Source organism: Penaeus vannamei, chromosome 43 (genome assembly GCF_042767895.1).
Source record: "Penaeus vannamei isolate JL-2024 chromosome 43, ASM4276789v1, whole genome shotgun sequence".
Lineage (NCBI taxonomy): Eukaryota > Metazoa > Arthropoda > Malacostraca > Decapoda > Penaeidae > Penaeus > Penaeus vannamei.
In genome coordinates this window covers 21,103,599-21,119,667 of record NC_091591.1, presented here as the reverse complement: position 1 = coordinate 21,119,667, position 16,069 = coordinate 21,103,599, and the positions used below count along the sequence as shown (strand labels likewise).

General features: G+C 44.2%; 1 protein-coding gene across 1 annotated transcript in view; it reads left to right on the top strand.

Annotated features, from left to right (window-relative positions):
* The window catches only part of LOC113803954 (cell adhesion molecule Dscam2), a gene marked incomplete at its 5' end in the record, with an annotated part of 610,085 nt that overhangs the window by 503,300 nt on the left and 90,716 nt on the right, over positions 1 to 16,069 (top strand). The window contains 3 exons of the mRNA XM_070119178.1: positions 6,908 to 7,059; positions 9,955 to 10,065; positions 12,430 to 12,591. Of these exons, the coding sequence (XP_069975279.1) occupies positions 6,908 to 7,059; positions 9,955 to 10,065; positions 12,430 to 12,591 (425 nt within the window). The remainder of the gene's footprint in view (positions 1 to 6,907; positions 7,060 to 9,954; positions 10,066 to 12,429; positions 12,592 to 16,069) is intronic.

Here is a 16,069-nt window from a genome sequence, read left to right as displayed (position 1 = left end):
TTCTAGTAATTATCATTTGGATTAATTTCAGCTGCAGTTAAATGACGTGTTTCGATAGGGCAGCAAACGGTAGATTTAACGTAATCAGGTTGATTTGAGATAAATATCTGATTAGTTAAATGAGTGTGTGTTAGATGGAGATTTTTATGGGGTGACCAATAATTTTTTTTTTTTTATGTTGCTTAGGGCTTAAAACGGATACATTTAAAGCAAAGTCGAAAAAAACGAGTTAGTGTGTAATTATGTGCATATTCAGCATGCTCCAGTATACGGAATTGCGTGTATTGTCAGTGTGATGCAGTGTAGGGATTGGCGCGTGTGTCCTCGGAAATAGTACAAAACTAAATAGGGATTTATAGGTGATTACATGTAGTTTTAGCGTGCAAATGAGTAGAGATTTAATGTGATTGTATTTTGATTAAAACTGACAGCATTTTTTAATTAGAATTGACTGCAGGATGGAAGTGGGTAAGAAAAGATAAAGTTATACAAGCGAAAGAAATCCGGCTTAGGGATAGAACATAGAAAAGAAGTTAGAAGTTGGGATAAAGAAATAAAAGGAGAGGGAAAGTAAAAGGGAAGAATAAGTACGAGAGATAATCACGAACAGGAAAAGATAATATCAGAAGAAGAGGAGATAGCGATAAAACACAAGAGGAAGCAACACGGAAAATTTCAGGAACACATGTAAATGTACACAGGAAATGGGCAATAAATGAGAGAAAGGAAGAACAAATGGAGAAAGAAGGAGAAGGCAAGGAAGAACAAGAACAAGTGAAGAGAGGAAGTGGAAGGAAAGAGGAAGAGGAGGACTGAATTAAATTTAAAATGAATTGGAATGCAGGGAAGAGATTAGAATGAAGAAGCTTAATGTGAAGGTGGAAACGAAGGAAGGAAATATAAAGAGAAGGAAATGAGAAATTGAAGATTAACAGAACAAAGACGAGGATGAGAATGGATAGAAAAGAATGTGAGACGTAAGTGGATAAGACAGAAATAAAGGAGGGAACAAGCAAGAGCAAATGGTCTTAGAAGAGGAAGAAGAGACGAAAGAGAGAAAACAAGAAATTAAAAGGAAAATTAATAATTAGCCTTATGGGAGAAATATAAGTAAGAGAGACAGACAGACAGACAGACAAGCAGAGACAGAGACATACAGATAGATGGATAGATAGCAAAAGAGAGAGAGAGAAACATACAAAGATATATAGATACATAAATAGAAAGAGAAAGAGAGAGAGGGGAGAGAGAGAGAGAGAGAGAGAGAGAGAGAGAGAGAGAGAGAGAGAGAGAAAGAGAAGAGAGAGAGAGAGAGAGAGAGAGAGAGAGAGAGAGAGAGAGAGAGAGAGATACACACACACAGAAAAAGACAAAAAAAAAAAAAAAGATAAAGAGGAAAAAAGAAAAACAGAAGGATAGGAGGAAGCCTTAAAGATTGGTGGGCAGGAAGCAAGAACTGGGTTTCACTTCCGGCACAACATGACCCAAGGAGTCATAGGAGAGAGGAAGGAGGCGATTCGAGCTAAGGAAGATGCTTGAAGGAAAGAGGAAGGAGGAAGGAGAGGGAGAGGGGAAGGAGAGGACATAAAGAGTCAGGGGAGAGGGGAGGGGAGGGGAAAGGGAGAAGGAGAGGGAGGAAAAAGGGAAGGAGAGAGGAGAGGGGGGAGCGGGGAGGGAAAGGATATAAAAGAGAGAGAGGGAAGAGGAGGGAGAGGAAAGAAAATAAAGGAAAAGAAACAGGGAGTAGGGAAGGGGAAGAAGGAAGGGAGGAGGAGAGTAAGGATATATAAAAAAAAAACAAAAAAAAAAAACAGAAGCAGGGAGTGGGGGAAGGAAGAGAGGAGAAGGAGGAGGAAGGAATGAAAGAGGAGTGAGGGTGTGTGTGGGGGGGGGGGGGGAGGTGAAAGGGCTAGAAGGGGTATAGAGGAGGAAGGAAGAAGATGGGGGAAGGGGAAGAGGAGAGAGAGAAGGAAAAGGACTTAAAAAAAAAGAGGGAGGAAGGGAATGGGCAAGGGAAGGGGGAAGGAAATGACAAGAAGAGAGAAAAAAAGAGAGAGAGAGAAAGATGGGGGGATAGAAGGAGGGAGAAAGGAAGAAAAGAAGCGCATAAAGGAAAACAAAGGAATGGGGAAGGAAAGAAGAGAGAGAAAGAGAAGGAGAGGGAGATATGGGAGGAAAGGAGAAGAAAATAGGAAAGAAGAGAAAGGAGGGAGGGAGGAAAGAATAAAAAAAGATGAGCGGGAGGGGGGAGAATGGGAGGGAGCAAAGAATGAAAAAAAAAAAATAGTAAGAAAGAGAGGAGAGGGGTGGAGAGTAATATAAAAGGAGAGAGACGAGGAAGTGAGATGATGCTGGTGATAAAGTCTTGATGTATGTTCGGAAATGTTTGTAAAAAGACTGAGGTCAAGAATTATATGTGTACGGTACTAATAACAGTAATGGGAATCAATAATAATGTGTTATTATCGATAGCGGTAATACAGTGTTGATTAAAACACTGGGAAAGAGGATTATTATAACAATACTAATTATCGCAAAGAATATTAAGTATTTTGCCTTTAACACTTTTTTTTAAGAGAAAATAATTGCTGGTGTATTTATATATCAGTCTGTAACAATAAATACTGATGTCCATTTTTTTCTATTTTATATGTTTTTTATATATATTTTTTTTATCATTTCTTTTGAGGATTCACTGCGATTTGCTTCTCATATTTTGTTATATATATCTTTTTCTTTATCTCTTTTCACCCTTTCTCTCTCTTACTATTCTATTCTTTCTGTTTCTGTCTCTTTATCATTCTGTTCTGTGCTTATTTCTTCTCTCTTTCACTCATTCACTCTTTCTCTCTTTTATTTCCTCTCATTACTTCTGTCCTTCTGTGTATCTATCTACCTATTTATCTATCTATCCATCTATCTACCTATAAATCTAATTATTTTTAGTTAATCTTAACCTCTTTTTCTGTATTCATCCTTTTGCATCTGTTTATCTTTTTTAACGCTTATTTATTCTCACTCTGATCAATGCCTACTACACATAAACTTTATTTCCTTATATATATCATTTGTCTATTTCTTTCTTCTTCATTTCTTCTCTTCTTATCCACCGATTCTATTTCTGTCCTCTCTCTCTTGTTCCATATCAGATTCAGAACTAATGAACCGCCACTCAATCAACTTTCTCGGGAACTACTCATTTGTTCTGTCCCTCCTCATAGCACTGTATGTTGCAGAACACCACCTTCCACATACCAAAGAAAAAGGGTATTAGTTCTTTGTTCTTCATCTGTTGTCCCACACGAGCCAATAACGCTCAGACGGTACGTTAGATACGCGAACAGCACCTCCGTTTTTCTTCCCACACAGTCACTCCATCGAAAAATCGGAGGATACGAACGGCAATGGGAATAACCCACATTATTTCTGCTATAGGTTACCAGGGAGAGAGTGAAATGGAGAGTGGGAGGGATGGAGGGAGGGAGAGAGGGAGACGGAGAGAGAGAGAGAGAGAGAGGGGGGGGGAGGAGAGAAAGAGAGAGAGAGAGAGAGAGAGAGAGAGAGAGAGAGAGACAGACAGACAGACAGAGAGAGATGGGGGGGGGGGGGTAGAAAAAGAGAATTGTACAAAGTAACAGAAATGAACGGCCTCTTTCCCACAGACATTCAAAGCTACAAAAAAAAAAAACGTGAAGACATACAGCACTCGGAATATCCAGCATCATTTCTCCTTTTCATCCTACAGATTCCCGTAATAGCGTTTGAAAAAAATCATTCACAACTAAAATGAGCAGGACCTTTATTTCTCACTTCCACAGATTTCCATAGAAGTGTAAGAGAGAGAATGAGATTTATCAAAGCAGCAGAAATGACATGCCTCTCCTTTTCACACTCTTCCCTCCACAGACTTCAACAATAGCCAATGGAGATGGTTACATACTCGTTCTATAAAAAGAACAAATAATATCTTTACTCCCCCGCCCCTACACCCTCTCCTATCTTTACTCCCCCGCCCCTACACCCTCTCCTATCTTTACTCCCCCGCCCCTACACCCCCTCCTATCTTTACTCCCCCGCCCCTACACCCTCTCCTATCTTTACTCCCCCGCCCCTACACCCTCTCCTATCTTTACTCCCCCGCCCCTACACCCTCTCCTATCTTTACTCCCCCGCCCCTACACCCTCTCCTATCTTTACTCCCCCGCCCCTACACCCTCTCCTATCTTTACTCCCCCGCCCCTACACCCTCTCCTATCTTTACTCCCCCGCCCCTACACCCTCTCCTATCTTTACTCCCCCGCCCCTACACCCTCTCCTATCTTTACTCCCCCGCCCTACACCCTCTCCTATCTTTACTCCCCCGCCCCTACACCCTCTCCTATCTTTACTCCCCCGCCCCTACACCCCCTCCTATCTTTACTCCCCCGCCCCTACACCCTCTCCTATCTTTACTCCCCCGCCCCTACACCCCCTCCTATCTTTACTCCCCCGCCCCTATACCCTGTCCTATCTTTACTCCCCCGCCCCTACACCCTCTCCTATCTTTACTCCCCCGCCCCTACACCCCCTCCTATCTTTACTCCCCCGCCCCTACACCCTCTCCTATCTTTACTCCCCCGCCCCTACACCCTCTCCTATCTTTACTCCCCCGCCCCTAGACCCTCTCCTATCTTGACTCCCCCGCCCCTACACCCTCTCCTATCTTTACTCCCCCGCCCCTACACCCTCTCCTATCTTTACTCCCCCGCCCCTACACCCTCTCCTATCTTTACTCCCCCGCCCCTACACCCTCTCCTATCTTTACTCCCCCGCCCCTACACCCTCTCCTATCTTTACTCCCCCGCCCCTACACCCTCTCCTATCTTTACTCCCCCGCCCCTACACCCCCTCCTATCTTTACTCCCCCGCCCCTATACCCTCTCCTATCTTTACTCCCCCGCCCCTACACCCTCTCCTATCTTTACTCCCCCGCCCCTACCCCCTGTCCTCTCTTTAGTCCCCCGCCCCTACCCCCTCTCCCATCTTTACCCCCCCGCCCCTACACCCCCTCCTATCTTTACTCCCCCGCCCCTACACCCTCTCCTATCTTTACTCCCCCGCCCCTACACCCTCTCCTATCTTGACTCCCCCGCCCCTACACCCTCTCCTATCTTTAGTCCCCCGCCCCTACACCCCCTCCTATCTTTACTCCCCCGCCCCTACACCCTCTCCCTGCTATCACAGACTACCCACAGGCCCTCACAGAACTCCCTATCACAGACTACCCACAGACCCTCACAGAACGTCATACATACACATCGATATAAACAACCATGTTCTCTCCTTCCGCAGACTGGTCATGGGTCAGTACGTCAGCGTCCACGGCGAGGTCATCAGGTCATCAGTCAGATATAAACAACCATGTTCTCTCCTTCCGCAGGCTGGTCATGGGTCAGTACGTCAGCGTCCACGGCGAGGTCATCAGGTCATCAGTCAGATATAAACAACCATGTTCTCTCCTTCCGCAGGCTGGTCATGGGTCAGTACGTCAGCGTCCACGGCGAGGTCATCAGGTCATCAGTCAGATATAAACAACCATGTTCTCTCCTTCCGCAGACTGGTCATGGGTCAGTACGTCAGCGTCCACGGCGAGGTCATCAGGTCATCAGTCAGATATAAACAACCATGTTCTCTCCTTCCGCAGGCTGGTCATGGGTCAGTACGTCAGCGTCCACGGCGAGGTCATCAGGTCATCAGTCAGATATAAACAACCATGTTCTCTCCTTCCGCAGGCTGGTCATGGGTCAGTACGTTAGCGTCCACGGCGAGGTCATCAGGTCATCAGTCAGATATAAACAACCATGTTCTCTCCTTCCGCAGACTGGTCATGGGTCAGTACGTCAGCGTCCACGGTGAGGTCATCAGGTCATCAGTCAGATATAAACAACCATGTTCTCTCCTTCCGCAGGCTGGTCATGGGTCAGTACGTCAGCGTCCACGGCGAGGTCATCAGGTCATCAGTCAGATATAAACAACCATGTTCTCTCCTTCCGCAGACTGGTCATGGGTCAGTACGTCAGCGTCCACGGCGAGGTCATCAGGTCATCAGTCAGATATAAACAACCATGTTCTCTCCTTCCGCAGGCTGGTCATGGGTCAGTACGTCAGCGTCCACGGCGAGGTCATCAGGTCATCAGTCAGATATAAACAACCATGTTCTCTCCTTCCGCAGGCTGGTCATGGGTCAGTACGTCAGCGTCCACGGCGAGGTCATCAGGTCATCAGTCAGATATAAACAACCATGTTCTCTCCTTCCGCAGACTGGTCATGGGTCAGTACGTCAGCGTCCACGGCGAGGTCATCAGGTCATCAGTCAGATATAAACAACCATGTTCTCTCCTTCCGCAGGCTGGTCATGGGTCAGTACGTCAGCGTCCACGGCGAGGTCATCAGGTCATCAGTCAGATATAAACAACCATGTTCTCTCCTTCCGCAGGCTGGTCATGGGTCAGTACGTCAGCGTCCACGGCGAGGTCATCAGGTCATCAGTCAGATATAAACAACCATGTTCTCTCCTTCCGCAGGCTGGTCATGGGTCAGTACGTCAGCGTCCACGGCGAGGTCATCAGGTCATCAGTCAGATATAAACAACCATGTTCTCTCCTTCCGCAGGCTGGTCATGGGTCAGTACGTCAGCGTCCACGGCGAGGTCATCAGGTCATCAGTCAGATATAAACAACCATGTTCTCTCCTTCCGCAGGCTGGTCATGGGTCAGTACGTCAGCGTCCACGGCGAGGTCATCAGGTCATCAGTCAGATATAAACAACCATGTTCTCTCCTTCCGCAGGCTGGTCATGGGTCAGTACGTCAGCGTCCACGGCGAGCTCATCAGTCAGATATAAACAACCATGTTCTCTCCTTCCGCAGGCTGGTCATGGGTCAGTACGTCAGCGTCCACGGCGAGGTCATCAGTCACGTGAATATATCAGGCGTGAGAGTGGAGGACGGAGGGTCATACTCCTGTTCTGCGGCGAATAGTGCGGCTTCAGTCGTCCACGCGGCTCCTCTACACGTTTACGGTATGAATAACAAATCAATAAATAACGTTTATGGTATGAATAACAAATCAATAAATAACGTTTACGGTATGAATAACAAATCAATAAATAACGTTTACGGTATGAATAACAAATCAATAAATAACGTTTATGGTATGAATAACAAATCAATAAATAACGTTTACGGTATGAATAACAAATCAATAAATAACGTTTACGGTATGAATAACAAATCAATAAATAACGTTTATGGTATGAATAACAAATCAATAAATAACGTTTATGGTATGAATAACAAATCAATAAATAACGTTTATGGTATGAATAACAAATCAATAAATAACGTTTATGGTATGAATAACAAATCAATAAATAACGTTTACGGTATGAATAACAAATCAATAAATAACGTTTATGGTATGAATAACAAATCAATAAATAACGTTTATGGTATGAATAACAAATCAATAAATAACGTTTATGGTATGAATAACAAATCAATAAATAACGTTTATGGTATGAATAACAAATCAATAAATAACGTTTATGGTATGAATAACAAATCAATAAATAACGTTTACGGTATGAATAACAAATCAATAAATAACGTTTACGGTATGAATAACAAATCAATAAATAACGTTTATGGTATGAATAACAAATCAATAAATAACGTTTATGGTATGAATAACAAATCAATAAATAACGTTTACGGTATGAATAACAAATCAATAAATAACGTTTACGGTATGAATAACAAATCAATAAATAACGTTTACGGTATGAATAACAAATCAATAAATAACGTTTATGGTATGAATAACAAATCAATAAATAACGTTTATGGTGTGAATAACAAATCAATAAATAACGTTTATGGTATGAATAACAAATCAATAAATAACGTTTACGGTATGAATAACAAATCAATAAATAACGTTTACGGTATGAATAACAAATCAATAAATAACGTTTATGGTATGAATAACAAATCAATAAATAACGTTTATGGTATGAATAACAAATCAATAAATAACGTTTATGGTATGAATAACAAATCAATAAATAACGTTTATGGTATGAATAACAAATCAATAAATAACGTTTATGGTATGAATAACAAATCAATAAATAACGTTTATGGTATGAATAACAAATCAATAAATAACGTTTATGGTATGAATAACAAATCAATAAATAACGTTTATGGTATGAATAACAAATCAATAAATAACGTTTACGGTATGAATAACAAATCAATAAATAACGTTTATGGTATGAATAACAAATCAATAAATAACGTTTATGGTATGAATAACAAATCAATAAATAACGTTTATGGTATGAATAACAAATCAATAAATAACGTTTATGGTATGAATAACAAGTCACAAGTAGAGTTTTTTAATCTGAAAGTAATGTAGAAGTGAAAGGTTTCACGGGATAGTGTGACAGAAGCTGATTGTCTTCTTTTTTTTTTTTTTTTTTTTTTTTGGGGGGGGGGGTGTAATATAAGTAGAAGTTTTCCTTGAATAGTGTAATTGTTTTCTTAGTCTAATTGAAGTTTGGGGTTTCACTTGATAGTGAAATAGAAGTCGACTGTTTCACTGGAAATCATAATAGTAGTAGGTTTCACTAAATAATAAAGTAAAAGTAAAAGATTTCATTGTGTTTAATAGGTATTTCTTTGCATGTTTGGCGAGAACAATTAATTTAAATATGACAAGTAAACACGTAGCCTAGAGTTAAGTAGATTTATCTTAGTGTGTCAAATAAGTAATATGAAAAGTAGTTACGATTTATATATATATATATATATATATATATATATATATATATATATATATATATATATATATATATATATATATAACAATTTCACTCTCTATGATTGTGTAGGTGTAATAGATACGATTATGTAATATTATTATTATAATTATAATAATTATGATGTACTAGATAATAATGTAATAGGAGCTGTAATAGATGGGACGTAAGATATCCACATAAGTCAACTGCACACGATGTTTAGGTCTATAAGTGTAACTTGTATAATGTATACTTATATTCATGTGGTCTGATTCCCTTGCATTTCAGACACGTTTCAGCAACTACTGTAGATTTCGTATGAGCAAAGAAATCTTTTGAAATTGAAGATTATGTTATGAAGAATTATGTTACCAACTCATTCATTTTATTTCTCTTTCTATCGATTTTGTCAGTATGTTTAATTATTCTCATTTTACGAAACTACGTCAAACAAGTTTTACAAATGTTCAACCCATTTTTCTTGTTGTTATTATGATGATAATGATTTTTATTTTAATTATTGCCATTACTATTTTTATTATCATAACCATTAATATTTTCATTATTATCAACATCATTTTACGAAACTACGTCAAACAAGTTTTACATGTAAATGTCAAACCCATTTTTCTTGTTATAATGATGATAATCATTCTTATGTTCATTATTGCTAACATCATTATTTTTTCCATTATCATTACCATTAATATTTCCATTATTACCAACATCATTTCCCGAAACTACGTCAAACAAGTTTTACATGTAAATATCCAACCCATTTTTCTTGTTGTTATCATGATGATAATAATCTTCATTTTCATTATTGCTATCATCATTATTTTTTTCATTATCATTACCATTAATATTTTCATTATTACCAACATCATTTCCCGAAACTACGTCAAACAAGTTTTACATGTAAATATCCAACCCATTTTTCTTGTTGTTATTATGATAATAATTATCATTTTCATTATTGCTATCATCATTATTTTTTCATTATCATAACCATTAATATTTTCATTATTACCAACGACCTCCGCCACGCGAAAGGGTCTCTCTCCTCGCTTTGACCTTTGACACGCCCCTTCTCTCTCTCCATCCCAGGGACCCCCCACGTCCGCCCCATGGGACCTATGTCAGCTGTTGCCGGGGAGACCTTCAGGATCAAGTGTCCTGTGGCAGGATATCCCATCAACTCCATAACATGGGCGAAAGGTGAGTGAGTTTCTGCGTCGGATATTTAGAAAGGCGAGGGGAGTTGGGGTGCGTTCTGAGTGGTGTGAAGAGAAAGGATATGGTGGAAGGGAAGCGTAATTCTGTTGCCGGGAAGGGCTTGGCTGCGGAGTCAGATGCAAACGCACACACACAAACACACACACACGAGCACACAAACACACACACACAAACGCACACACACAAATGCACACACACACACAAACATACACAAGCGTGCGCACACACATACACAAACACACACAAGCGCGCACACACACAAACGCGCACACACACATGCACACACACACACACGGGTACACACACACAAACACACACTCGTACACACAAACACAAACACACACACACAAACACACACGCACACACAAACACACACACAGACAATTTCCCCACGAGCACACAAACACACACGCGCACACACACGCACACACAGACAATTTCCCCTTCACAAGAGGTTCATGCAACATCATGGGCTGCAATTGCAAGGAAGTGGATTTATGTAATAGGGCTTAATTAGATCACAGACATGAAGGATTTCGGGGATTGCGTCTGATTACTTATGATGTCGGCCATATTACCCTTTGCTGAAATCTGATTACGGCTGCCACGCTAATTAACTTTAGATCTTATCGCTCCCTGTCTCTCTCTCTCCTTCTGTCTGTCTGTCTGTCTGTCTCTCTCTCTCTCTCTCTCTCTCTCTCTCTCTCTGTGTCTGTGCCTGTTTGTCTGTGTCTGTCTTTCTTTCGCTCTCTCTCTCTCTCTCTCTCTCTCTCTCTCTCTCTCTCTCTCTCTCTCTCTCTCTCTCTCTCTCTCTCTCTCTCTCTCTCTCTCTCTCTCTCTCTTTCTGGCTATCTGTCCACCTGTCTCTTCCCCTTTATCTCTTTCTTTATCTGTCTGTCTGTCTATCCTTCCTTCTCTCTTTCAGTCAGTCTCTCTTTATTTCTGTGTCTCTATCTCTTCGCCAATCTCCTCTAACTTTCTATTTCTCTTTTTTTTTTCTTTCTTTATTGATATTGTCGTCATCCCTTATCATTTGATTTCCCCTATTCCTATTCCGCTTTTATTTTGTCTTGTTCTGTTTCTTTATGTCTCTGTTTCTCTCATTCTCTCCCTTTTATGCTCCCCTTTATACTACACTGTATTACTCCCCTATTACTGTTACAGCTCTCATCTCTCTCTCTCTCTCTCTCTCTCTCTCTCTCTCTCTCTTTCTTTCGCTCTCAGCTCCTCTCTCTCTCTCTCTTTCTCTCTTCTCTCTCTCTCTTTCTTCGCCTGCCTTCTCCTCTCTCTCAAAAGAACATCGACTAAATCCTTGTATTTTCTCTCCCTCTCTCTCTCATCTCTACCCCACCCCCCCCATCCCTCCTTCCCTCTCTCCTCCCCAACCAACCATCCTTCCCTCCCTTTACCTTCTCTCCTCCCTTCAACCTCCTCTATCATCCCTCCCCCCTCTCCTCCCCCAACCTACCATCACATCTTCCCTCTCTCCCTCCCCCCTCTCCTCCCCAACCTACCATCCTTCCCTCCCCTCACCCCTCCTCCTCCCCAACCCTCCTCTCCCTTCCCCCCTTTCCTCTCCCCAACCCTCCCTCACATTCCCCTCACCACCACCCCCCAACCCTCTATCCCTTCCCCCTCTCCTCCTCCCCCAACCCTCCCTCCCCCTTCCCCTCCACCTGCACACCACCCCCTAACTCCTCTATCCCCTCCCTCCCTCCCCCTCCCCAACCCTCTACCCCCTCCCCCCTTTCCCTCCCCAACCCTCTATCCCCTTTCTCTTACTTCACTCACCACCACCCAACCCTCTATCCCCTCCCCCTCTCTCTCCCCAACCCCTCCCTCCCCTTCCCCTCCTTCCTTCCCCAACCCTCCCTCCCTTCCCCCTCTCCTCCCAACCCCTCTATCTCCCCTTCCCTCAATCCTCCCCAACCCTCCCTCCCCTTCCCCTCACCACCACCCCCTTCCCCCTCTCCTCCCCCAACCCACCCTCCCCTTCCCCCTCTCCTCCACTCCCCCCAACCCCTCCCCCTTCCCTCCTTCCTCTCACCCACTCCTTCCTCCTGCCACCACCACTCCCCCAACCCTCCCCTTCCCCTTCCCTCTCCTCCCAACCCTCTCCTCCTACCCTCTCCTCCCCAACCCCCTCCCTCCCCCTCCCTCCCCTTCTCCCCCAACCCTCCCTCCCTTCCCCCTCCTCCCCAACCCTCCTCCTCCTTCACTCACCGCCCTCTTTCCCTCCTCCTTCCTCCCTCTCCTCCCTCTCCTCCTTCCCCTCCCCCTCTCCTCCCTAACCCACCCTCGCCTTCCCCCTCACCACCACCACCACCACCCCCAACCCTCCCCCAGGCGGCAGGACCCTCCCGATCAACCGGCGCCAGAGAGTGACCCCCGAGGGCGAGCTCATCATAAACCACGTCAGCAGGAACGCCGACCAAGGGGACTACACCTGCACGGCCTCCAACAAGCAGGGACACACCTCCTCGCAGGCCTTGCCTCTCAGGGTCGTCGGTGAGTAGATGGGTAGATGGGTGGGTGGGTGGTTGGGTGGATGGGTAGTTCAGATGGGTGGGTGGGTGGGTGGATGGGTGGGTATGGGGTGGGTGGATGGGTGGGGTGGGTGGGTGGGTAGTTAGGTGGGTGTGTGGATGGGTGGATGGGTAGTTAGGGTGGGTGGGTAGATGGGTGGGAGGGCAGATGGTGGTGGATGGTATGAAGAGCAGTGAGGTGGTGGGCAGTTAGTAGTAAATATGCAGTATAGTAGTGGTATAGAGCAGGGAGCAGGGAGGATGGGTGGGTGTGGGTGGGTGGGTGGGGTGGGTAGTTGGGTGGGTGGGCAGTTAGGTGGGTGGGGTGGGTGGGTAGTTAGGTGGGTGGGTTGTTTGGACTATGGTATGGATGGGTGGGTGGAGTTTGGGTGGGTGGGAGGATGGGTAGTTAGGTGGGTAGGATGGGTGGATGGGTAGTTAGGTGGGTGAGTAGATGGGTAGATGGGTGTTTGGTGGTTGGGTGGTGGGTGGGTGAATGGGTAGTTAGGTGTGGGTGGATGGGGGGGGTAGTTAGGTGGGTGGGTTGTTAGGGAGAGATGGGTAGTTTGGTGGATGGGTGGGTGGGTGGAGGATGGGAGGTGGTTAGTTGGGTGAGTGGGTGGGTAGTGAATGGTGGGTGGGTGGATGGGTAGGTAGTTTAGTGGTTGGGGTGGGTGGGTAGGAGGATGGGTAGTTAGGTGGGTGGGTGGGTGGGTAGTTAGGTGGATGGGTGGGGTTTGGGTGGGTGGATGTTTGGGTGGATGGGTGGGAGGGTAGGTTAGGTGGGTGGATGGGTAGTGATGGATGGATGGTGGGTGCGGGTGGGTAGAGGTGGGTGGATGGGTAGTTAGTTGAAAGTGGTGGGAGGATGGGTAGTGAGGTGGTGGGTGGGTAGTGAGGTGGGTGGATGGGTAGTGTGGTGGGTGGGTGGGTGGGTGGGTGGGTGGGTGGGTGGGTAGTTGGGTGGGTGGGTAGTTGGGTGGTGGGTAGTTAGGTGGTGGTGGGTGGCAGTTAGTGGTGGCGCTGTTTGATTTGCTGGGTGGGTGGATGGTTGGGTGGTGGATGGGTGGGTGTATGATAGTTAGGTGGTGGATGGGTGAATGGTGGTAGTTAGGTGATGGGTGGGTGGGGTAGTTAGGTGGGTGGGATGGGTAGTTTGCGGTTGGGTGGGTGGGTGGAGTATTGTGGGTAGTTAGGTGGGTGGGTGGGTAGGTAGTTAGTGGGTGGGTTGTTGGTGTGGGTGGGTAGTTTGGTGCTGCGGTGTGGGTGGAGGATGGGTAGTTAGGTGGGTGGTGGGTAGGTAGTTAGGTGGGTGGGTTAGGTGGGAAGTAGTTAGACGGGTGGGTGAGTGGATGGGTAGTTAGGTGGGTGATGGTAGTGGGTGGTGGCAGGGTGGTAGTGAGGTGGAGGGTGGATGGGTAGTTAGGTGGGTGTTGGGGTGGATGAGTAGTTAGGTGAGTGGGTGGTTGGGTGGGTAGTTAGGTGGGTGGATGGGTGGGTGGGTTGGTGGGAGGGAGGATGGGTAGTTAGGTGGGTGGGGTGAGTGGGTGGGTAGTTAGATGAGTGGATGGGTGGGTGGGTATTGAGGTGGGTAAGGGTGGATGGGTAGTGAGGTGGGTGGGTGGATGGGTAGTGAGGTGGGTGGTAAAGGATGGGTAGTTAGGTGGGTGGTGGGTGGATGGAAGATGGGTGGTGGAGGGTGGATGGATGGGAGGGTGGATGGGTGGATGGGTAGTTAGGTGGATGGGTGAGTGATGGAGTGGGTGGGTAGTTAGGTGGGTGGATAGGTGAGGGTGGGTGGAGGGATGGAAGTTAGGTGGGTGTGTGGATGGTGTGTGGGTGTGTGGGTGGATGGGTGGGTGGGTGGATGGGTCGATGGATGGGAGGATGGGTAGTTAGGTGGGTGGGTGGATGGGTGGATGGGTAGTGAGGTGGGTGGGTGGGTAGTTAGGTGGGTGGGAGGATGGGTAGTTAGGTGGGTGGGGAGGGTGGATGGGGGGGGGGGGTAGTTAGGTGGATGGGTGGGGTGGGTGTATGGTTTTTGCAGTAGTTGGATGGGTGGGTGTGTGGATAGGTAGTTAGATGGGTGGGTAAGAATGGATGGGTGGGTGGGAGGATGGGTAGTTAGTGTGGGTGGGTGGATGAATAGTTATGGATGGATGGGTGGGTGGATGAGTTAGGGTGGGTAGGTGGATGGGTGAAGTTAGGTGGGTGGGTGAGTGGATGGGTGGGTAGTTGGATGGGTGGGTGGGTGGGTGGATGGATAGTTAGGCGGGTAGGTGGATGGGTAGTTAGACGGGTGGGTGGATGGATTTGTGGGTGGGTGGATGGTAGGTGGATGGATAGATAGATGAGTGGATAGATTGATAGATAAATTAATGGATAGTTAGATTGATAAATGGATAGGCAGACTGATAGATTGGTTGATTGATAAACCTGATTGTTTTAGGTACGTGAATAAATAGATGAGTAAAAATATACATTTGCAGGTAAATAATTGATTAAACAAACTAATTTGTAGATAAAGTATAGATGGATAGATAGGTGTACAGTTAAGTTAATACATATATGGAATTTCAGGTTTATTTTATCATTATCTTGTGTGTTTATTTAGTGTTCATGTATCTAGCAATATATTATGACTCAATTATCTATATTATCACTATTTCTGTTCAAACAAGTGTTTTTATTACAGAATTCAAGAGAAACTCCACGATTTGAATAAATATTTTACATATAAAAAGATATTTCGAATTATCAAAACGATAGGTAAATGTATAAAATATATATATATATATACCAAGAATTGCGTAAAAAAGGAATAATTACAATGGAAAGAAAGGGTGTTATAAGTACTGATAATAGCAATATAAGTACTAATGACTCCAATAATTTATTCTAGTAATCATACTAATAACTAGGATATCATCACAGTAGTGATTGGAATGGTAATGATAATAAGATTAGCAAATATAATATAAAAAGATGGTAATTTGAACACGTCTTCGCACCTTTGATATTAATTAACACTTTTATTGAGAACAAAATGTTTTCTAAGCTTTAATCAGCTCATTGATAAGAAAAATATTAATTCCTTTTGGTTTTATCACAGTGTTTATAAATCATAAACCGTCTGAGATATTAATATATTACGTAACACCTATATTATTACATAGCATATTTACTTTTAAAAAAAACAAGGTTTCTAAACTTTAATTAGCTAATACATTAGTTAAGTAAGTAATTTCTTTTAGTTTTACCACAGCGTTTATGAATTATAAACTGCCTGTGATATGAAGAAAAGGAGGAGGGTAAATATACCGATATATACCCAGGAGGAAAATACACTGAATACAAGGGAAAAATACTGACGAGAGAAAATATGCTCAAAGTATGTTTTTTTTTACTTCTTTTTATTTATTTATGAAGTATTCTAAAGTTTTTTTTAAACATCTGCTGAA